At 44.8% G+C, this 24,469-nt stretch overlaps 1 protein-coding gene across 1 annotated transcript; it reads left to right on the top strand.

Annotated features, from left to right (window-relative positions):
• The first annotated feature begins 1,410 nt into the window (after positions 1-1,410).
• MRPS15 (mitochondrial ribosomal protein S15) lies at positions 1,411-23,753 on the top strand. Its single transcript, XM_077295858.1, has 8 exons — positions 1,411-1,642; positions 1,740-1,790; positions 3,765-3,840; positions 10,012-10,060; positions 20,796-20,880; positions 21,687-21,745; positions 22,622-22,813; positions 23,509-23,753. The coding sequence occupies exons 1-8, from the start codon at positions 1,522-1,524 to the stop codon at positions 23,614-23,616; spliced, it is 741 nt and encodes a 246-aa protein (XP_077151973.1). The 5' UTR covers positions 1,411-1,521; the 3' UTR covers positions 23,617-23,753.
• Positions 23,754-24,469: the final 716 nt, after the last annotated feature.

Raw genomic sequence — 24,469 nt, forward strand, 5'->3', positions numbered from 1 at the left:
CAGCAGCAGCGGCTCAGTATTGGGGTATCAGAGGCAGTAATAGTGTCACATACGGCAGCAGCGGCTCAGTATTGGGGTATCAGGTGCAATAATAGGGTCACATACGGCAGCAGCGGCTCAGTATTGGGGTATCAGAGGCAGTAATAGGGTCACATACGGCAGCAGCGACTCAGTATTGGGGTATCAGAGGCAGTAATAGGGTCACATACGGCAGCAGCGGCTCAGTATTGGGGTATCGGGTGCAGTAATAGGGACACATACGGCAGCAGAGGCTCAGTATTGGGGTATCAGGTGCAGTAATAGGGTCACATACGGCAGCAGCAGCGGCTCAGTATTGGGGTATCAGAGGCAGTAATAGGGACACATACGGCAGCAGCGGCTCAGTATTGGGGTATCAGGTGCAGTAATAGGGGCACATACGGCAGCAGCGGCTCAGTATTGGGGTATCAGGTGCAGTAATAGGGACACATACAGCAGCAGCGGCTCAGTATTGGGGTATCAGGTGCAGTAATAGGGACACATACAGCAGCAGCGGCTCAGTATTGGGGTATCAGGTGCAGTAATAGGGACACATACAGCAGCAGCGGCTCAGTATTGGGGTATCAGGTGCAGTAATAGGGACACACAGTTGTCATGTCGGTCTGGGCCAGATGGAAAAGACGGGAAAAGTGAACAATTCCATCAGAGAGAACGTCAGCGGTAAGACATTATCTGTAACTGTGCTGTGATCTCTTGTATGCTCTGTAGGACTCGTCTCTACCACTGGATGGTCACAATATGGCAGTAATATCAGTGTTGGTCTTAGTTACAGGAGGCTCATCGGCTGAGGTTCTTATACCCACAATTACAGTGTGACACCGTAGTTGTAATCTGGGGTTCGGGGCCCACTCAGATGTCTCGCCCCCCTGAGCTGAGCCTCTAGCTACGCCTCTGGGTAATACATTACGCCTGAGTGTCCGTCTCCAGGTGACATGCCCGATAGTGATGCACGGCGGGGCGCAGGTTCGCTTTGTCGACGCCATTATAGTCGGTGGCCCGTCAGCACATACGCCTGTACCCCGTTTGGCGGCGTAGGGTTTTCGGTCGTCAGACCAGATGGGACCACAAACATGCTGAAAAGCGCAATGTGAAAGCAACCTAGGACCAGTTTACACTTCCATGCCCGCATTTGGGCTGATCCCAAAGCCACACACCAGTGACTGGGTCCGTGCACACACTGTGGCAGACGCCATCTGTGCGGCATTGGTGTCCTGTCTGAAATACGCAGTGTGAATTCAACCTAAAGAACAAGGAGACGTCCTGCTGTGGTATGGTGTGCAGACAGAACATGCGCAATGGGCCGATGAACGCGGCCAGCACCAGTCACGTGACCTGCAGTACTTCTATGTGCATGACAATACTAATCACAAGTGAGGAGGACTGCGCGTGACGTCACCGCCGCTCCACTCTCCGCGCTCCATTGCTTCAGCCTGCCAATATGGCTGCGCCCTTGTGAGCGCTGTCAGTGACCGCCGAGCCGAGATGTTTGCCTTTCGGACAGCCGTGATCCGGGGCATCAGGTCGGGGTCCTGCCTGGTGTCAGCCGGAAGGCTAGCTGCACGGTGTGAGACATGCCACGGAGGGACGGGGTCGCTGGCAGCAAGTATGTGGGTGCTCGGCAGTCCTCAGATCGCCTGCATGTGCCTGCTCGTCAGGCAGATACTAATGGATGGAGTATCACGGTGTCTCTCTTCTTTCAGGGGCTAGTCTTCTCCATGTACCCAGGGCTCATGCCACGGTGAGGACCGAAGGTATAGTAGTAGCTCCCTGTATATGGGGCTATTGGGGGACTGGGACATTCTAAGGGGCACTATTGGGGTATAGATATTGTAATATAATATTTTATGTCTGTAGCGCCAACATATTCCGCAGCGCTTTACAAATTATAGAGGGGACTTGTACAGACAATAGACATTACAGCGTAACAATAAACACGGATCAAAACGGAGTGAGGGCCCTGCTCGCAAGCTTCCCATCTCTGAGGGGTGGATGGTAAATATAATAAATCGGGTGTCCATGTAATGCTGCGTGAACCGGTCACCAACCAGTGTGTGTCCAGACACAGAGGGCTATTAAGAGCATTTAAGGTGTGTGCACAGATGCTAAGAGATAGTCCTGGGTAATGTATTCCAAATAACTGGCGCAATACACGAGAAGTCTTATATAAGCGATTAGGTGACTTTATTCTTTGGGTCGGTGCGATTACAGTGATACCAGATTTACATTGGGTTTTTCTGTTTGGCTTCTGTAACACACTAAAAGACACTTTTTATCACAAAAACTGCATCACCATATTTCGAGAGCTATAATTTTCCCATATTTTGGCCGACAGTCATGTTATTGCTTCTTTAATGGGACAAGCTGACGTTTTTATTGGTACCATTTTCTGGCACATTTGTATTCCGATTTTTGGGAGACAGAAGGAACAAAAACCAGCAATTCAGGAATTTATGTTTTATTTTTATACCATTCTGCATGTGGTAAAATTGTTAAGACTGCTTTATTCTTCGGGTCAGTCCAATTACAGTGATACCCAATTTGCATCTTTTTTTTATGTTTTGGGGGTTTAGACAATAAAAACTATTTTATAGAAAAAATAATTATTTTTGCATCCCTTTATTCTGAGGGCTATAACTTATATTTTTCTGCTGATGGAGCTGCATGGTGGCTTGTTTTTTGCAGGACAAGTTGATGTTTTCAGCGACACTATTTTTATTTGTGTTTTTGATTGCGTTTTATTGCACTTTTTGTTCAGCTGTATGATAAAAAACAAGGCTTTATTTATTTTTTACAGTGTTCCCTGAAGGGGTTAACTAGTGAGACAGTTTTATAGAGTTGGTCATTACGGACGCGGTGATACCAAATGTGTACCATATTTTTCGGTTTATAAGAAGCTCCAGATTATAAGACGCACCCCAAATTTAGAGGAGAAAAATGAAAAAATATTTTTAAATAAAATGGTGGTGCTTCTTATAATCTATGCGTCTTATTGCTTACCGGGGGTGGTGGCTGCGGTGAAGCGGGGTCCCAGGGTCACTGCTGGAGGAGGCAGGAGTGAGGTGATGCCGCAGGCTAGGATCAGGGTGCATGTCCGTTGCTGCTGCTGGATGCCCGGCGGTTGCTGGCTGATGCTGCATGGGTGTCCATATATCTTGGTCCCGAGATCACCATCTGCATATGTGCTGCCCCCGGCGGCAGCCATATTCCCAGAGTCCACCGCAAACGCACAGGGAACCATGGCATTACCAGGGTTCTGGTCTGTCGCAAAATGTCTGCAGTGGCAGACACCCACGCAGCACCGCTGGGCACTGGAGAGACCAGCAACCGCCGAACACCCCCCTCATCCCAGCCTGCGGCCTACACCCACGGTATCGGTAAGATATGTATTCTTTGTAAGATGCACCCCCCGTTTTTCCCCCTACTTTGGGGGAAAAAAGTGCGTCTTACAAAGCAAAAAATACGATACTTATTGTTTCTTTATTTACATAAATGTATTAATTGGAACAATGTGGGTTTTTTTCTACTTTATTTGGGGATTTTTTTTTTTTAAGAATATTTTTACACTTTTTAATGTTTGTTTTTTATTTTTTTTACATTGTCCCAGTATGGGCATTGCTATTTGGTCTCATAACAGAGGGCTATGTAGAGTATATGTTTTTATGCAGCAATTAAACCTGTAACATTTATGTTTTTATGGGTTCTACAAATGTTGTCTTTTGTCTCAGGAGGGCCGAGCCAACTGGATGACTTACCGCCAACAATGTTAAAGAAGGAGTATCTTGGAATAAAAAGCACAGAAGGGTAAATAAAAGTATCTCATAGCTTTTGTTCATACCGCGCAGTTTTTGATGCCATCTTTACTAGCTAAAACAGAGATGAATCTTAAAAATCAAAGGTAAAGCTTTTCCGTTTGCACCAACCTAATAAATAGGGTTGCGTATATTGGCTTTAATTGTTGGTTGCAGTATTTGGCACTTTTATAAATGTTACCGTATTTTTCAGACTATAAGACGCACCCGACCATAAGACACACCCCAAATTTTCAGAAGGAAAATAAGGGGAAAAAAAATGGGGGTCCTTCTTACAGTCCAAATTCAGCTTACTGGGGAGGGGTTTCGGCATAGGTGGAGGAGTGGAGGTGGAGGAGTGGTCACAGGGGTTGTTCGGTGGTCCAGGCTGGTGCGGTGGCCTCCGGGAAATCCCATCCCAGGCTGGCGCGGTGGTGCTGCTCTGGTGGGGCTCCGCTGGCATTTTGCGACAGGTGCGGTGGCGGTGTTCTGTGACGGGGGCGGCGGTGGTCTGTGGGGCAGCGGGCTCCGCTGGCATTTCGTGAATGCCTGAAGGCCCACGCAGATCCATTCCTGCGATGCGGTGGCCTTCGGGAAAATGGCCGCCGGAGGCGGCGCATGCTCAGATTCATAACTCGGCAACGAGATCTCGTCCCGAGATCTGAATCTGAGCATACGCCGCCACCGGTGGCTATTTTCTCAGAGGCCACCGCATCGCAGGAATGGATCTGCGTGGGCCTTCAGGCATTCACGAAATGCCGACGGAGCCCCACAGACTGCCGCCGGCCAACAGGCCACCGCCGCAACAGAGAGCCGCACCAGCCTGGGAAGGGATGCTGCAGCGTCGGACCGGGGCCACCACCACGGTATTTGAAAGTATATTACGACTATAAGACGCACCCCCATTTTCCCCCAGAATTTTTTTTGGGGAAAAAGTGCATCTAATAGTCCGAAAAGTACGGTATACTCTGTGATTCTGGAAACCATTCACCAGAAAACTGCGGCACTAGGCTGCAGAATGTGTAAGGCTATGTGCACACGTAGAATGGTCCTCTGCGGATTTTTCCGCAGCGGATTTGATAAATCTGTAGGGCAAAAACACTGCGTTTTTCCTGCGGATTTACCGCGGTTTTTGTGCAGATTCCACTGCGGTTTTACACCTGTGGTTTTCTGTTATGGAGCAGGTGTAAAACCGCTGCGGATTCCACACAAAGAATTATGGTAAAGAAAATGTTCAGCACAGCCTTGCCAGAGGGAGGTGCACAGGAATAGGTTCCCAAACCTTAATGTGAAGTATAAACTACTGGCACACTCCAAAACTGTGATGCAAAAGGGGTTTGTTTATTATACATACAGAACGTTTCGGTCTACAATTGACCTTCATCAGCGTGCTAGGAAATAGCAGGAGTGGTATGGATATAAACCCCAGTGAGTCTTAATTGGTATGCATCAAAATTGTTGTGGGTAGGAAGAAAGTATCTACATACATAAGTGTATATGTAGGCCCTTGCTACTTGCGGTGGACACCGCATAGTCCCTGTGCCTTCTCCTGCCTGTTTACCGGACCGTTTGCCATTTTATTTGGCCTACACATACACTTATGTAGATACTTTCTTCCTACCCACAACAATTTTGATGCATACCAATTAAGACTCACTGGGGTTTTATATCCATACCACTCCTGCTATTTCCTAGCACGCTGATGAAGGTCAATTGTAGACCTAAACGTTCTGTATGTATAATAAACAAACCCCTTTTGCATCCCAGTTTTGGAGTGTGCCAGTAGTTTATACTCCGCACAAATAATTGACATGCTGCAGAATGTAAACTGCTGCGTTTCCGCTCATTTTTTTTCCACAGCCTGGGCACAGCGTTTTCGGTTTCCCATAGGTTTACATTGTACTGTAAACTCATGGGAAACTGCTGCAGATCCGCAGCAAAATCCGCATCGTGTGCACATAGTCTAAAGACGAATTGCTGTTGCCTTCATTACAACCCCTGACAAAAATTATGGAATCACCGGCCTTGGAAGATGTTCAATAAGGCTACGTTCACACGATCCGTTTTTTGCTGCGGATCCGTAGCGGAATTGCAGCTACGGATCCGCAGCCGTTTTCCATGCAGGGTACAGTACAATGTTACCCTATGGAAAACAAAACCCGCTGTGCCGACGATCCTTTTTTTCGCTGGAAAATCCGCGCGGATTTGCCAACGGAAAAAAGAAGTACCATGTCAATTCTTTCAGCGGATTCCGCTGCGGGTTTCCAACAGCACCAATAGGAAACTGCAGTTGGAAACCCGCAGTGGAATCCGCAGAAGAAAAAGGACACAAATCCGCCGAGAGAAGCACCGCCGTTTTCCACTGCGGATTTCCCCGAAAAAGGACCGGAAAAATCCGCAGTGAAAAACGGATCGTGTGAACGTAGCCTTAGATGTTTAATTTTGTAGAAAAAAAGCAGATCACAGACATGGCACAAAACTAAAGTAATTTAAGGCCATGTTCACACGATCCTTTTTTTTGATCCTTTTTTTGATCCTTTTTTTTTCAGGTCCTGATTTGGAAAACGCGCAGTGCAAAACTGCACTGCTGATTTTCCTGCAGTTTCTTCTGCAGATTCCTCTGCAGGTTTTCAACAGCACTTTCCTATTGGTGCCTGTTGAAAACAGGAGCTGAATCCGCAGAAAGAAGTGACATGGTACTTCTTTTTTTCTGCAGGCAAATCCGCGCGGATTTGCCTGAGAAAAAAAGGATAGTGGGCACAGCGGTTTTTGTTTTCCATAGGGTAACATTGTACTATACCCTGCACAGCGGGTTTTCCAAATCAGGACCTGAAAAAAAAAGGATCAAAAAAAGGATCGTGTGAACATGGCCTCAATTGGCAACTTGAACTGCATCAGAAACTGCATCAGAAACTGCATCAGAAACTGCATCAGAAACTGCATCAGAAACTGCATCAGAAACTGCATCAGAAACTGCATCAGAAACTGCATCAGAAACTGCATCAGAAACTGCATCAGAAACTGCATCAGAAACTGCATCAGAAACTGCATCAGAAACTGCATCAGAAACTGCATCAGAAACTGCATAGTTTTTGTGCAGTTTTTGTGCAGTTTTTGTGCAGTTTTTGTGCAGTTTTTGTGCAGTTTTTGTGCAGTTTTTGTGCAGTTTTTGTGCAGTTTTTGTGCAGTTTTTGTGCAGTTTTTGTGCAGTTTTTGTGCAGTTTTTGTGCAGTTTTTGTGCAGTTTTTGTGCAGTTTTTGTGCAGTTTTTGTGCAGTTTTTGTGCAGTTTTTGTGCAGTTTTTGTGCAGTTTTTGTGCAGTTTTTGTGCAGTTTTTGTGCAGTTTTTGTGCAGTTTTTGTGCAGTTTTTGTGCAGTTTTTGTGCAGTTTTTGTGCAGTTTTTGTGCAGTTTTTGTGCAGTTTTTGTGCAGTTTTTGTGCAGTTTTTGTGCAGTTTTTGTGCAGTTTTTGTGCAGTTTTTGTGCAGTTTTTGTGCAGTTTTTGTGCAGTTACGATGCAGTTACGATGCAGTTACGATGCAGTTTTTGAAGCAGTTACGATGCAGTTTTTGAAGCAGTTACGATGCAGTTTTTGAAGCAGTTTTGGTGCAGTTTTTGGAAATCAATAAACGGAAAATGTGCATGATTTGAATGGAAACATGCATGAAAAACGGATTCGGAGGCCGGATTCATCATTTCACATCTCAGTTTCATACGTTTTTCGCCGGATCCGTCGCTGTGCGTTTTTTCGCCGGACGGAAAAACCATTCCTCTGTATGTGTTTTCTGTCCAGCGGAAACAGCTTTTTTGACAGATCCTGCAAAAAACGGATGAAACGTTTTGCCATCAGGCGCAATCCGGCGCTAATACAACTCTATGAGAAAAAAACGGATCCAGCAGAAAAAAACTGATTTTATTATTTTTTTTTTTTGGTTGAAAACTCCCCGGATTGTGCCTGACGGCAAAAACCTGATGTGTGAAATTAGCCAGATAGATATATGGATAGAAACATCTATATATCTATAGATAGATATATCCATGGCTAGGTCGATGTTGATTAATGAACATAAAGAAAAAAGCGGGAAAAAAAATGCCGTGGGCTCCCACGCAATTTTCTGCGCCAGAGGGGGAAAGACGACGGCCGGGGGCCAATATTTGTAGCCTGGGAAGGGGTTAATACCCATGGCCCCTCCCAGGCTATGAATATCAGCCCGCAGCTGTCTGCATAGCCTTTACTGGCCATTAAAATAGGGGGACCCCCCAAAAAAAATGACGTGGGGTCCCCCTATATTTTATAGCCAGAAAGGCTACGTAGACAGCTGTGGGCTGATATTCATAGCCTAGAGAGGGGCCACGGATATTGGCCCCCTCGGCTACAAATACCAGCCCGCAGCCGCCCCAGAAATGGCGCATCTGTAAGATGCGCCAATTCCGGCACTTAGCCCCTCTCTTCCCACTCCCGAGTAGTGGTGGGATGTGGGGTAATAAGGGGTTAATGTCACCTTGCTATTGTAAGGTGACGTTAAGCCGGGTTAAGAATGGAGAGGGGTCAATAAGACGCCTATCCGTTATTAATCCTAGAGTAGTGAAAGAGTTTTAAACAAAATAAAGACACACTTTTTTCTGGCTATCTTATTATTCTTAATTTAACCATACTTACCATACTTCAGCGCCTACAAAAAATGTAAAATAATAAACCGTATACTCCCTGTCCGACGCAGTCCAATTAATAACGAGTGTCCCACGACGATCTCCCCTATAGAACAGTGACATCGGGTGATGTCACTGCTCTATAGGACCTCCAGTAACACACCGACAGGAGACAATGGCTCCTGCAGTGCATCACTGAGAGGTTACTGTAGTTCACTGGTCTCACTTTATGGCAATTGCTGCGTGGGAACTTTCTCACACAGCAGTGCCAAAAGTGAGACTAGGGACTATTTTTTACAGTGGCGGAGGAATACAGTGCGGAAGGATACCTCCCTCCCTTCATTGTATTCCTGGAGCCCCTAGAGAGCGGTCGCATCAGCTGATGGGAGATCGTCGTGGGACACTCGTGGATTTCTGCAAGTCAGGGAGTATATTGTTTTTGTTATTTTAATATTTTTTACAGATGACACTGGCTTCGGGGATCAAAGTGACAAGTGATGGTGAGTATGTACTCTGTTATATGTACTGTATGTCTATATGTATGTTATGTATGTATGTAGTATGTTGTATATAGTATGCATGTAGAATGTTGTATGTAGTATGTTGTATGTAGTATGTGTGGATTTTTTTTTTTTTACATTCAACACATTAGCCGGATGATGGGACTACTACTGTCCCATCATTGGCTAATGTGTCAATCACTGTCATTGTAGCAGGCATAGCCCGATGGGACTTGTAGTCCCATCTGACGATACCTGCACACACACAAAGACCCCCGGCAGTCCGCACAGACCCCCGGCAGCCCCCACACACAGACACGCAGTCTCCGCCCACACTCCACTATAGTGCATCATGACATCATTTCAGCAGCCAATCACAGCCATGCCATTAGTTAACATGCCTAACAGGATGTGTCCACACTTTGTAGGATCCTCATTGGCTGAATAAAATCAAACTGGCTCATTGCATTATGGGAACTTCCAATTCTGGTATTCGATATTCTAAAATTATCGGAACTCAGTATCAGAACTCCGATACTGCGAATATTGGTCGATACCCGATATTTCAGTATGGGAATGCTCAACACTACTAGTGATGTGTTGGAGTGTTTTTTGTTTGTTTGTTTTTCGTGATTCCATAATTTTCGCCCCTGTGCTTGGTTAAAGTAACCATTACTGACTACCACATTTTTTGTTCTTGATTTCTTTTAGTGATTCTTAAAGCCAGAAAGTTGCCATTTGAAATTACTTTAGTTTTGTGCCATGTCTGTGATCTGCTTTTTTTTCTACAAAATTAAACAACTGAATGAACATCCTCCAAGGCCGGTGATTCCACAATTTTTGCCTGGGGTTGTGATATCAAGCCCGTGATTCCAGTGCACGGAGTCCTGAATGTTTTTCATGTGATTACGGAGTGTGCTAGTGGAAGATTCATATATTTCCATCCTCCTCCTGAAATGTGGTTAGTTGAGCATAAGGTACAAATGTATATTTTAGGTGTCATTGCCTCTTAAAGTGCTATCTGTCTTTCCTTCCAGGGTTAATGATGTTGTAAAACGAATATTGTCTCTGGATATGGCAAGTCGGGTCAGTATTTTTTTTTTCAATGACCTTTTTTTAGTTTAATATGCAATGAAAGACATGTTAATTCAATGTAGGAGCCTTATGCGCAACTGCAAAATCCAATCAATATATAAGATGGTGAAAATATATAAAATTATACCAAATGTGTAAGATAGTTTGTGCAATTTTCAGAACACATTCTCACATGATGTCAGTGGCTTATTTACTTTTTCAGAATTGTGTTCCCAAGTTTTGAAGTCATGGCTAAGTAAAAACTAAATATTAGCAAAAAGTTTTGCAAGACCCTGATTCAGAGTCCATGTTGGTACTGCATGAGAGTCAGACCGTTGTCCTGCCAGCTTCCTAGACTATCCAGGTTCCTGCCAGCTTCCTAGACTAGCCTTCAAATACTGGTATCCTGGGTGCATCGGGCATTCACAAGGCTCCCATGACATTATGCTGTTTTGCCGCAGTTTTGTTTGCGTTTTTTGCATGCATTTTTGTACAGCAATGAAGGCTTTTTTGAACTAAATAAATATATTAAAAAAAGAAAAAAAAGTTAGTGATTCCTTGGTTCAGCACCACCTTTTTCATTCTGATGCAGTAGCATCAGAGTAATGGGATTAGGGCTTGTTGTCAGCAGCTGTCATTGACACCAAGCCCTAGGCTAAGTAATGAAAAGGTGTGTTGGGGTTGGTGGATTGCACTAAATTAAATTAAACTATAAAGTGCAATCACAACCGGGGTCCACTGTGCAGAGATGAATAACTGCTGCTAATGTGAATGACGGATAGAAAAAACTAGCCAACGTTCCTACTAAAACACAATGAGTTAACTCAACACAGTGTGAATGGAACACAGAAAGCCAAACCCAGATAACACTCAGATACATGGGGAGAGGAGTACCAGCTCAGCTAACCACGAGGGGTACAGGGAAGGTAAGTACCAGCTCAGCTAAACAGCGAGGGGCACAGGGAAAATAGGAAGTGTACAATATTCCGCTTAAACCACTGCAAAAGAACACATGGCTTGAACTTGCTCTGTGGTGCAATACCCTGTTACCCCATAGGGAAGTATAGCATACACACGGGACGGGAACAGATAGCAAAAACTCACGGTCAGCAAGAACACGCAGCAAGCCTCCTCTCCAGAGGAGCCAGACTTGTAATGGCTTGATGCCAGCCCTGAACTCACACAGCTAATCTCCTCTCCGGAGGTGCCGAAATTCTAAAGGCACAGGACCAGCCCTGAACACATGCTCACACAGATCACTGATGTCCCGTTGGTAGCTGATACGGTGCTAAACACACAAAACGCACAGACAGAGCGATGGCGAATCCACCCACACATACACCAAACACAAGTGACGCTAGCACACCCACGTGCTTCGCTGAAAGCCCTTTTTATTCGGACTCCCATGACAGCACCACGAGAGAGGGGATCCGCCCCCTTTAGGAACAGGAAACCCACAGATACAAAAGGGCGGCACCTCTCCCACGCATCAGTTGGTTTCCTGTTCCTAACGGGACGGGATCCTACAGATTTTACAAAAGGATCCCAGGCCGGCCGGCCGACTCAGGTAGCGAGGGGGTCTCCTACCTCGGCCGGTGCGGAGTCCCTGGTAGATGTCGCAATGGTCCTGGCAGGGCTGCATATCGGCGACATTCCAGCAGGGAGCAGTCACCGGTGGTGTCCTGTCTCTAGACCAGCGCCGCGTGAGTATGTCCCCTGGGTCCCCTCCTTCTGGGGTGGCTGGGGTCTCAGGTATGCGGCGATGCTTGGCGCCATCCGGGAGTGATGCGGCTCTGTCCGGCGTCCTCGCCGCTCTGTGCGCTGATGGTGAAGCGCTGGGAGGCCGGGTGACGCCGGGGGAGGAGTCGGCAGTCACTTCCGGGTTTCCGGGGTCCTGCGCATGCGCAGTGAATACCAAGATGGCGGCGCCCACCGGTATAGCGTCGCCGGCGTTCTGAGCCCCGGGGGTTTACCACCTGCACCAGGGGGAGGCCGGAAGAAGTAATCAGGGGAGCGCTAGGCACAGCTGCTGACCGGAGGAGGGGTTATAAAAAGAACTCCGGATCGTGATCCCTTGCTTCTGGCCTCATATCTGGTGAAGATGGAGGACGAGCACGTGCAGCTTCTGGAAGAGGTATCCCAGAAGCCTAAAGGGAAGGATCGCGACAGAAGGAGTAGTGAATCTGGCCACAAGCACCTCCAGACAGGGGTCTGGAGCATCAGCCAGTAGAAATCCCCCTCGTATTCCGGTACTTTTTCTTTGGGCAGCGCTGGTAAGTGATCTTCGTGAAAGTTCACTCAGTGACATGATTCCCCTCATATGTTCCATTATAGGGGAAGAAATGTGCCGGGAAGGTGAAACACAGGGAATGTGGAATCTGCGGGGTTCCCCTACCTGATTCGTGCCCTAAAAAGTTATGTGGCCCCTGTATCCAGCAGACGGTGAGGTCTCAGGAAAGGGGAGAGGGGGAGAGCATTATATCTACAGGGATTAGATTGCTTTACTTACCCCCCTCAGGTGGCGGAGGAATCCCTTACTATGACCACCAGCTTAAAGGAGATGATCAGAATGGAGGTCAGACAATCCTTAAAGGGTCTTTCCCAAGGAGGAAGCTCTAAATCCAAAGCTCCGTTACTCTCCGATTCTTCAGTAGAAGAGGATAAGGGGGAAGTTTTCTCCGGTTCGGCTGCGTCGTCCTCTTCCTCGGATGAGGACACCGCCCGCTTCTGTCTACCCCTCGAACGAGTGGATAAGATGGTCAAGGCGGTCAGAGGAACGATGGGCATAACGGAACCGAGACCCCAACTTTCCAAGGAGGAAATTATGTTCAGTGGGTTGGAGCAGAAAAAACGTAGAGTCTTCCCGCTCAATGAAAAAATCCAGGGTCTTATCAATAAAGAGTGGAAAAAACCTGAGAGAAAGGGTTCCTTACCTCCAGCGCAGAAGCGCAGATATCCGTTTGATGATCCTGCAGTCACCAACTGGGAAAAAGCCCCTAAGTTGGATGCGGCAATAGCCAAGGTGGCAAAACGGGCCTCTCTCCCTTTTGAGGACATGGGGACCCTTAAGGACCCCCTTGATAGAAAAGCGGACACCTTTCTAAAAAGTACCTGGGAGATGGCGGCCGGTTCTTTAAGGCCTGCGGTGGCTTCAACCTGTACAGCCAGATCAATGATGGTCTGGTTGGAACAATTAGAGACTCAGTTAAAAGAAGGTGCATCAAGGGATTCTATTTTGACTGCCTTACCACTGATCCAAGAAGCAGCTGCTTTCTTATCAGATGCATCTATTGACTCTGTCAAAATGGCTGCTAGGGCAGCAGGTCTCTCGAATGCGGCCAGAAGGGCTCTTTGGCTGAAATGTTGGCCAGGCGATATACAATCAAAATCAAAACTCTGCATCATTCCATGTAAAGGGGAGTATCTATTCGGGCCCACCTTAGATGAACTCCTAGAGAAAGCGGGAGATGACAAAAAGAAGTTCCCCAACCTGCTGGGGTCCTACCGTCGTCCCTTTAATAAAAGAAGGTTCGGTCGTGGAGGGAAGCGTACCTTTTCACCTTCAAGGGATCGGTCTAGGTGGGACGACAGACGTAGACGAGGTACGGGATATATGTTCCGTCGTTCCTCAAAAGAAAGGAAGAAGGAGGACAAATGACTAGGAGCCCCTGTGGGGGGCAGACTTTTACTTTTTGGTTCAGAATGGTCAGAGATCACGAATAGTGTCTGGGTGCAAGATAATATTTCTCGAGGTCTTACTCTTGAGTTTTGCCATACCCCACGGGATAAATTTATGTTAATGCCCTTACGTTCTAATCCCCTAGAACAATCTGCTCTAGAAGAAGAGGTTTGGTCTCTCTGTTCTAAAAATGTTCTTATACAGGTTCCAGAGGCTGATAGAGGGAAAGGATTCTATTCTCCCTTGTTTCTTATTCAGAAACCTGATAACTCGTATAGAACCATTATAAATCTCAGACATCTTAATAGTTTTTTGGTTAAGCATACCTTTAAGATGGAGTCCATCAGCTCAACAATAAAGATACTGTTCAAAAACTGCTTTATGGTGGTAGTCGACTTAAAGGATGCCTATTACCACGTACCTATTCATGTGGATTTCCAGCAGTTCTTGAGGGTAGCAGTATTAATGGGAGGAGTTGTTTATCATTTTCAGTACAGAGCTCTTCCTTTCGGTATAACATCAGCCCCTAGAGTATTCACAAAAATAGTGGCGGAGGTGATGGCTCACTTGCGAGAATCTAATGTCCTTATTGTCCCATACCTTGACGATTTCCTCATAATAGGTAACTCGGTAGAACACTGTTTGTCCCAACTAGAACTAACTAGGATTAAGTTGGAACGCCTGGGCTGGATAATTAATTTTGAAAAATCTCGATTACAGCCTCAAAAAATTCAGAAGTTTCTGGGCTTATTACTAGATTCAACTACACAACAGTGTTATCTTCCGGAAAATAAACTATCTCAGATTCAGCATCAGGTACTAAAAGCAGTAAATACACCCTCTATGACCCTGCGGCAAGCTATGTCCCTGTTGGGGTCCCTCACATCGTGCATTCCAGCGGTAAGGTGGGCACACTTTCACACTAGATCCCTCCAGAAAGAGATTTTGGTTACGGATAGGATCTTGAGGGGTGTATTAGAGGAAAAAATAACGCTAGAACCAGCGACTCTCAAATCCCTAAGTTGGTGGCTGGATAGGGATAATTTGTCAGCAGGTGTTCCCTGGATGATAGACGTGTCCCGGGTTGTGACTACGGATGCCAGCTCCTCAGGTTGGGGGGCTCACATGAATGACATTGTAGTGCAAGGCCAATGGGAACCATACTCAACATCCTCTTCCAATCAGAGAGAATTATTAGCAATCGAATTGTCAGTTAAAAACCTCCTCATGTATCTGCAGGGCCACCACGTCAGGATCCTCTCAGACAACCGGGTGGCAGTCTTCTATATAAATCATCAAGGAGGGACACACTCCGAGGCTCTGATGCAGATCACAGATCGTCTCCTCCGGATGGCAGAAGAGAATTTACAATCCTTGACTGCTTTGCACATCACAGGAAAAGACAACATAAAAGCGGACTTTCTCAGCCGCAATGTTCTAAAGCAAGGAGAATGGTCTCTAAACGGAGACATCTTCAAACAGATTGTACGCTTGTGGGGTCAACCGGTAGTGGACCTATTTGCCACAAGAGAAAACAAAAAAGTAAAAAACTTTTGTTCCCTAAATCCCAGGGAAAATCCACTGACAGTGGACGCATTCCTCATAAAATGGGATTTTTCTCTGGCCTACGCCTTCCCGCCACTGAACCTACTACCTCTAGTGGTGAGGAAGGTCAGAGAAGATCGTGCGAGACTCATTCTGATTGCTCCCTTTTGGCCCAGGAGAACCTGGTTTTCATGGCTCAGGACGATGTCAGTGGGCGATCCCTGGGTACTTCCAGACATCCCAAATTTACTCTCCCAGGGGCCGATACTCCATCCACAAGTGAAGGGACTTCATTTGACGGCTTGGAGTTTGAGCGGTCATTGTTAGAAAATAAAGGCTTCTCTCCTAAATTAGTCGATACCCTTTTAAGAAGTAGAAAGCCAATAACAACAAGAATCTACTCCAGAACCTGGAGAAAGTTCTTAACTTCCTCAGAATTTAATATTAATGATGGTGTACCAATACGTCAAATATTGGAATTTTTGCAAAGAGGGTTAGAGTTAAAACTCTCCACAAGCACATTAAAAGTACAAGTTTCTGCACTTGGGGCCCTGTTCTCATGTAATATTGCGGGAAACTACAGGGTGTCGAGATTCATTAAGGCGGTCGGTAGAATTAGACCACTTTATAGAAACAAAATGGTACCATGGGATTTAAATCTTGTCCTTTCTTCTTTGACAAAGCCCCCTTTTGAGCCGTTGAATGAAGCCTCAGTCAGGATGTTGTCTCTCAAAACAGCTTTCCTAGTAGCTATAACATCAGCTCGCAGGATAGGAGACATCCAGGCACTCTCTAGACTTCCCCCATATATAGAATTTCTCCAGGATAGAGTTATCCTTAGACCGGACCCAGCCTACTTACCAAAAGTAGTATCCCAGTTTCACAGATCGCAGGAGATAGTTTTACCTTCGTTTATCCCTAATCCTTCTAACCCTAAAGAAAGGGAGCTCCATACCTTAGATGTCAGGAGATGCCTTCTTCAATATATCTCGGTCACTAATGATTGGAAGAAGGATAATGCACTATTCCTGTCCTTCCAAGGTCCAAGGAAAGGGGCTAGAGCATCAAAATACATACTTGCTAAATGGATTAGGGAGGCTATCTCTCTTGCTTACACGACAGGTGGGGGTCCAGCTCCGCAGAATCTGAGGGCACATTCCACCCGAGCCATGGCGTCATCCTGGGCAGAGAGGTCTGGAGTGTCGGTCGACCAGATATGTAAGGCGGCCACATGGTCATCCCCTTCCACCTTTTTCAAACACTATAGATTGGACTTGGGGTTCTCCTCAGATCTCACCTTCGGGTTAAGGGTGCTGCAGGCTGTGGTCCCTGTTGTGAATTTGCTTTTTGCTCCCTCTAGTGGTTACTAGTTTTTTGACTCTGGTTTTTCTGTCATTCCTTTTATCCGCACCTGGGTCGTTAGTTAGGGGTGTTGCTATATAAGCTCCCTGGACCTTCAGTTCAATGCCTGGCAACGTAGTTATCAGAGCTAGTCTGCTGTGCTCTTGTCTACTGATCCTGGTTCCAGTTATATCAGCTAAGTCTGCCTTTTGCTTTTTGCTATTTGTTTTGGTTTTGTATTTTTGTCCAGCTTGTTCCAAATCTACATCCTGACCTTTGCTGGAAGCTCTAGGGGGCTGGTGTTCTCCCCCCGGACCGTTAGACGGTTCGGGGGTTCTTGAATTTCCAGTGTGGATTTTGATAGGGTTTTTGTTGACCATATAAGTTACCTTTCTTTATTCTGCTATCAGTAAGCGGGCCTCTCTGTGCTAAACCTGGTTCATTTCTGTGTTTGTCATTTCCTCTTACCTCACCGTCATTATTTGTGGGGGGCTTCTATCCAGCTTTGGGGTCCCCTTCTCTGGAGGCAAGAAAGGTCTTTGTTTTCCTCTACTAGGGGTAGCTAGATTCTCCGGCTGGCGCGTGTCATCTAGAATCAACGTAGGAATGATCCCCGGCTACTTCTAGTGTTGGCGTTAGGAGTAGATATATGGTCAACCCAGTTACCACTGCCCTATGAGCTGGATTTTTGTATTCTGCAGACTTCCACGTTCCTCTGAGACCCTCGCCATTGGGGTCATAACAGGTCCCTCCCTAAAAAATGGCTTACATCTCTGTAAATCTCTCGTGGTGCTGTCATGGGAGTCCGAATAAAGCATTAAGCTACTTACGGGTAGCGGCATTTTTCGGAGGCCCATGACAGCACCCTTAGTTCCCTCCCTTTTTTCACATGGGGGTTGCACATCCTGGGTTTATCCTGTGTTATCTCATTTGTTACTTTATTAAAGTCATTTGTATTTAATTGTTTGCAATATTGTGTTTGCTTGTCATTAACTGCGGTAGTCCTCTCAGGCTCTGTAATCCAACTGATGCGTGGGAGAGGTGCCGCCCTTTTGTATCTGTGGGTTTCCTGTTCCTAAAGGGGGCGGATCCCCTCTCTCGTGGTGCTGTCATGGGCCTCCGAAAAATGCCGCTACCCGTAAGTAGCTTAATGCTTATGTGCCAGGCTCCACCACAAACACTCATGCCCAGTTGGACGGGGTGTCGCCCGTGGGCCAATCCAGAGCTGCCACATCACCAGAGCAGAAAGCATCCGAGCACCAATGATAAGGCGCCACATCACGGACATGCTCAGTGAGATGATTTCTATTTCTGGACTTAGGCTCCAGAGAGTGGGGCTGCCTCTGTATACCACTGGTTACCATAGACTTTAGCTGGAGAGCCAGCAGTAACCACACGTATTACAGGAGCCTGAGCAAGATGCCGGGACCAACGTTTGCGCTAAGCAGTAGACCCAGCGGCTGGACCTGAATGGGAGACCAGCGCAGCAAACAGTGCCTGCGATACATCCCACACGGCAGGGAAGTCCAGGCCTCTAACAAGGTGTCAGCCCGGCACCCTCATTACTAAGCTGGTAAGTAAACACACACACACACATTGTCACCAGCCTATGTAGGACAATGTGTGTGTGTGTGTGTGTGTTAATTTAAAGAAAAAAAAAATTGCATGGGCTCACTCATAAATTTCATAACCAGCAGAGGGAAAGCTGAGGGCTGAGGTTAATATTCTGGGAAGGAGCTAATAGCCATAAAGGTTCCCAGGCTATTAATATCAGCTCACAGCTGTTTGCCTAGCCTTTACTGGTTATTTTACAGGGGAACCCCAGAAACAAAATTGGCATAGTGTTCCCCTATAAAATCTAACCAGCAAAGGCTAGGCAGACAAACTTGTCAAGGCTCAACCTCTTCATGACATGGCTAATTTGTGTTTTTTGTTTTTGTTATTTCCTCCCTTTTTGCAAGAGCCATGACTGTTTTATTTTTCTGTCCACATAGCCATATCCCCGAGGGCTTGTACATTTGAATGACACTATATGGCAAAATTAGTGGTGTACTGGAAACGGGAAAAAAATTTCAAGTGCGGTAAAACTGCAAAAAAAAAAAAAAAAAAAAAAAAGCAACTCCAAAATAGTGTGTGTTTTTTTTTTTTTTTTTTTTTTGTGTTTAATTTACTATTTTACTATGGTAAAGTTGACATGGTGATATGATTCTCCAGGTCGGTACGCAGATATCAAACATTTTGATTCTTCGGCATATAGGGCTGTGTGAGGGCTCCCTGAGCTGATTCATTTTACTTTATTGCAATGTTGCAGCAGCCAAAAAAAACAGTTCTGGAGTTTGGATTTCTTCTTTTCTCTCTATGCCGTTTATTGATTGGATTAATTTATTTTATATTTAGCTCTGCCTTTTCTAACGCAACGATACCAAATATTTTTTTATTTTTTTATTTTTAATGGGTCAAAATGGGAGGCGATTTGAACTTTTATATATTCTTTTCGTAGTTTTTAAACTTTTTTTTTTTTTTTTTGTTCTTTACTATATTTGTCCCTTTAGGGGACTTGAAGCTGTGATCATCAGTACCTCTATGTGTAGCTAAAATCACGGTCTCCTATGAACTCTGCATATAACAGGAGAATTGTAATGACAGACATTGATTTTTCAGCAGATCCCCGGCTGTCATGGCACTCCATCGGTACCCCGTGATCATGTCACTGGCACGTTGATGGGTGTGTTGAATGATGCCCCCACCGATGCGTGGTAAATGCCGCTGTTAGAGATTGAGAGATCTGTTAGCGGCAGGTGTCTGCTGAATAAGGCAGCGACACAACATATGAGATATAAGTTTACGTAATGTCATGAAAAAGGTTAAGGGGTATTCCCATATTATGAAATTGGTATAGATAAACGTCTTTTCCTGTCTGCTGTCATTCTCTTGCAATGAGAGCTTTTATGTTACATTTCCAAGGAGATGGGTCACCAGCTCCTGAAGAATGTACTGATAGTTACAGTCCTGGCTGAGGAGTTAACTCGTGAGATACCAGTTGGATCTCTCCAGCCCATTATTTTCTATTCAGCAGTTAACTGCTCATCTTCCTAATGATCCATCAGCTCCTGATCTGTTATCAGTCCTGCAAAATCACAATCCCCAGGTCACCACAATGGGCAGTTTCTACAGCAGTTCTCTTATTAATTGCTCACTTGAACTGTTTGTTCAGAGGCTTTATTATCTCTGTATGCAAATATGAGAATAGAGTGGACTTCAGAAGAAGCACTGACATTCCCTTTGTGGGTCACCGCAGCAGAGGGACACAGCAATTGAAACAAAAGTGTCACTCAAGATGGAGTTTCCACCACCTCCATCCCCATTCACCACAGAACAACGTTGTACAGCAGTGTCCTGCTAAATACACAAGTGGAGAGTAACCTGTTAATTGCTGTACAACACATAACATTTGCATACAGTTTGCAGCACCAATAGATTTCCTATCTGTTTAGTAGTCTTTTACCTTAAGTGTATACCTTAATAAGTGTATGAACTCAAACTCACAAGAAGAAAATGGGTCCTATATGATGAAGGGTAATGCCCAATTGGCTTGGGGTTACATTGGCACACCGGCACCTGACTGTCTTCCAGCATGGGTAAGGAACTTCATCTGTAACACCGTCACCTTATACTTCTTTTCCCCTATATGGATTTTTGTCACCATGACAACCCTTGGGGTATGTACTATTTTACAGGCATTTAATGCTGCCTTATACTTATGCTAGGCAATTTAGTACTATATAATTTGTATCATTTATGATGTGGTGGATTAGTACCATGCTCTGGGTATATTTAGATACACTCATTGTGCCGGGGTTGCAGCGATTTCTAGACTAGGGTTTTTTGTCTTTTTTGTTAATTGTGTGTTATTATTATTTTTATGTAATCTTTGGTATTCTTAATAAAAATGTACAACTTTTTCAAAAATACTGTATGTATGGAACTCCATTTTTTTCTATGGTTAAATAAGTTACTTAATAAGTGTATATTGCAGCTCGTGCTATACTTTTATGTCGGATGCATTAGGTTACTAAATATAAAATGCCCATAGACTTTAACTTTTAATCAGAATGCGTCACATTGTAGTGGGAGAATAATAGTTTTGGAGGAATTGACATTTCTTGCGATTTACATTTGTAGTCTGATAAACTGAAAATTAAAATCCAGCAACTTGTGGAAAAAGTGAGGAGAAGTCCTGATGACAGTACGTCTACAGAAGTCTATGGTAAGTGTGACCGGTCTGATATGGGTGGTCAGCAGATACTTGTGTATCTTTTCATCGGCTACCACATTGGTCCGCTGCACTTCTATTGATTAGCCGGTCTTGCCTGGCGTCACGATGCGATGATGTCGCTCTAGGCCTAATCCAATGAGCTGTGTACGCCGTCAGGTAAGGTGTGACTCCCTCTCACGTCCATCAGCCTCCTGATGGAATGGGAATTGATTCGCACCAACTTCTGTGGTCAGATGTAAAATATGGTTGGAGTGCATAAGTTGTTGTGTATCTGCAAATATGCCGCAAACAGCCGCTTTTCAAATAGAAAAAATAACAATAAAATATTATTTTAAATATAAATGCTATGGTTTATGTAAAGAACCAGATCCTACTGCTTTCGTCGGATCCCCTACCCTCAGCTAAATGAGCTCATCCATGAAGCTTGTGAGACCTTTTGTCATTGATTGCTATTGTTCAGAAGTGTTTAAGCCATTGCATAGTGTGGGTCAAACATCTCTTCCTAAATGAAGTCTACGTAAGATTTCTAAGAAGCAGGAGCTCCATTGGACTGGCGATTGTGTATGTGCTTTGTGTCTTGTGCAATATTCTTACAGTAATGTTTGTCATTTCCCTTTGATGGTGTAAAATAACTGATTTCAACACATTTCCACTTCAGCAGAAGTCTAGACTTTCACAAGGAAGCCATATAAAAGTGTCAGGTGAACGATATCATCCAAATCGTGACCTCTCTAGGAAAAAAAAATGCATCAAATAAATTCTTTATTTCATCCTTAACTGTTTGTTTATATTTACAGTTGCAGCTTTAACGGCAAGAATCCAAAATTTTAAGGAGCATCTTCAAACTCATCCAAAGGCAAGTCATCTTAATGTCTACCCTTAAAAATCACCATGAAGCCTCCTTCACAGTTTTCTGCAGGGCTTTTTCAGCATCAGTAAAAAATTACCATATCCAAAGTATGCAGCATTTTGAAAACCTCATTTTTACCGTTTCAAAAGAAAAAAAAAACACCTTAAGATTAAAATCTTGTAAGTAGTGCATTTCATATTTCCCACTATAAAACAGCTGGTCGCACACACAAACACGCCATGAACAATATTGTGTTTACCGCCAAAGCTCCAAAATTCGTTGCAAAGCCATAACTATAAAACGTAATGCTTGACGTCACCACTAGAGGGAGCATGTGCGTTTATGCCACATATCATTCATCGAACTGTATGACAGTGGCTCTGACTTGTCAGCCAATTTTTTTTTTTTTTTTTTACTCTGAGACGCTGACATGATCTAAACATCATCTGGGGACTATGCCGATCTGGTGACTAGTCTAAGAGGCTGGTACCCGGCAGCTTCTCTGCTCCCCTTGAGCGACAGGTCTCTCCGCACACGTGTATAGGGAAAGATCTGTCACTAAAGTGGTGAGGGACAAAGAATAGCAGCTCTGGACCTGGTCACCCTAGCGGCCGGCTTTTAAATGAAAGTTTTCTCTCGACCACCACCGTGTCTCAGTAAAAAGAGATCAGAGTCAGACTCTGATTCATGCCGCCTGTGGTTTGGGCAGCATGAAACTGATAAGTGCCCTAACAGCTCCCATGCCCACTTTAGTGGTGTTTGTGAGTAATTAACATGCTATAATATCTTTTTAACTCTTTTAGAGAAAGTGACTCCTGCTTTTTTCCTTGTATCTGATTCCTAGTGTATTCTAATCTTCTGCTGCCCTATACTTTGTACTAGGATAAAGCGAACAAGAGGCGAATGTTAATGTCCATAGATCGGAGGAAGAAGTTACTGAAGTTTCTGCGTCGCACGCGCTATGAGTCATTTGAACATGTCTGCAGTCAGCTTGGCATTGAGTACACCTTCCCTCCAGAATACTACAGAAGGGCAACCAAGAGATGGATCGCAAAGAAAGCCTTCTGCTTGCAGGTCTGCATTTCCTTACATTTCTGATTGGCAGCTGCAATATACAAAGACTGCTACATATTAAGTATGTCATGTCGACAACACTGCAGCCAATCCGTGTGCTCAGCGGCCCTGCTTGAGTCGCTAGTACAGGCCACTCAGTTATTGGCTGCCGCATTGTCAGTGGGACATTAGAGCTAAAACAATATTGGACATTGGGAGCAGCAGCGGAGACTTAGCGCTGGACCCAAGGAGGGTGATTAAAGCAAGGTTTTTTTTCTTTAAACAAATTGCAGCCAAAGTACGGGTTTCCAAAACTAGAAGAGTTCTTATATTGTGTGTAATCATTGATACATACTGCTACATAGTAGCTGTAGACAAAAAAATGCTAGAATATTATTAATATTTTATCTGCCACCTTGCTTTTATTTCAGTATGTTTGATGCAGTGGAGTAATAAAAAATAAAATGGGTTACATTTTCATGCCTTTTACTATGTGAATAATGTCTTATAGTTACCCGTCATTGGCAATATCAATAATAGGTCTGTCTTACAAGCTGGTTCTTGGGATAGAAGGTAGCATCTGTCCCTGCACATTCATTGACTGCTGGAGAAGTAGAAGAATGTTTCTATTACTACTAGGAACGTTGATGTTGGAGAAAAGCTAAATCCTTATCTTGACCTTTTAATTCTCACAATTTGTGGGCTTTTCTTTACAGGTACATAAGGAAGCGAAGAAACTGAAGGAAAAGGAGCTCTCTGAGAAGAAGAAACGCGTTCCCAAGCCCCACCTCCCTCTGTACGTTTTCCCACAACCAACAAATTGAGTTTGGCATGTTATCCATATTAACACCAAGTCATGGCCGATAAGAAAGACATCTGCTAAATGTAAACGTTGAGCTTTACCTCCTGAACCGATTGTTGTATTGTTTGCAAAGTTCCAGAATAAATCTACATTTTGTTATTTACTGCTCCATTGTTTTTTGCATTACTTTTTACTGGACGTTATTATACTTTATTTTTTTTTGTCTTAAGAGTAAAGGTACCGTTACACTAAGCGACTTACCAACGATCACAACCAGCGATCGTGATCGTTGGTAAGTCGATGTGTGGTCGCTGGGGAGCTGTCACACAGACAGCTCTCTCCAGCGACCAACGATCAGGGGAAAGACTTCGGCATCGTTGAAACTGTCTTCAACGATGCCGAAGTCCCCCTGCAGCACCCGGGTAACCAGGGTAAACATCGGGTTACTAAGCGCGGCCCTGCGCTTAGTAACCCGATATTTACCCTGGTTACAAGTGAACACATCGCTGGATCGGCGTCACACACGCTGATCCAGCGATGACAGCGGGTAATCAGCGACCAAATAAAGGTCCTGATCATTCCCATCGACCAACGATCTCCCAGCAGGGGCCTGATCGTTGGTCGCTGTCACACTATAACGAGATCGTTAGCGGGATCGTTGCTACGTCACAAAAAGCGTGACGTTGCAACGATATCGTTAACGAAATCATTGTGTGAAGGTACCTTAAGTTTGTAGTCTATTGCTAAGGAGCAACAACGGTCAGTTTTAATTATCCATGTAAAAAAAAAATCACTAACTGTAACCGGACTTTTACTTGTTACAGTAGACCAGAAAACTCATTTGCCACCATCTTAATAGTACATACTAGGCTTAT

This window comes from Ranitomeya variabilis, chromosome 3 (genome assembly GCF_051348905.1).
Source record: "Ranitomeya variabilis isolate aRanVar5 chromosome 3, aRanVar5.hap1, whole genome shotgun sequence".
NCBI classification, from domain to species: domain Eukaryota; kingdom Metazoa; phylum Chordata; class Amphibia; order Anura; family Dendrobatidae; genus Ranitomeya; species Ranitomeya variabilis.

Excerpts from the sequence above, each read along its gene's own strand:
- MRPS15 (XM_077295858.1), top strand. The coding sequence starts at position 1,522 with ATGTTTGCCTTTCGGACAGCCGTGATCCGGGGCATCAGGTCGGGGTCC. Across the intron at positions 1,643-1,739 it reads GACGGGGTCGCTGGCAGCAA|GGGCTAGTCTTCTCCATGTA; the intron begins GTATGTGGGTGC and ends CTCTTCTTTCAG. Across the intron at positions 21,746-22,621 it reads ATCTTCAAACTCATCCAAAG|GATAAAGCGAACAAGAGGCG; the intron begins GCAAGTCATCTT and ends ACTTTGTACTAG.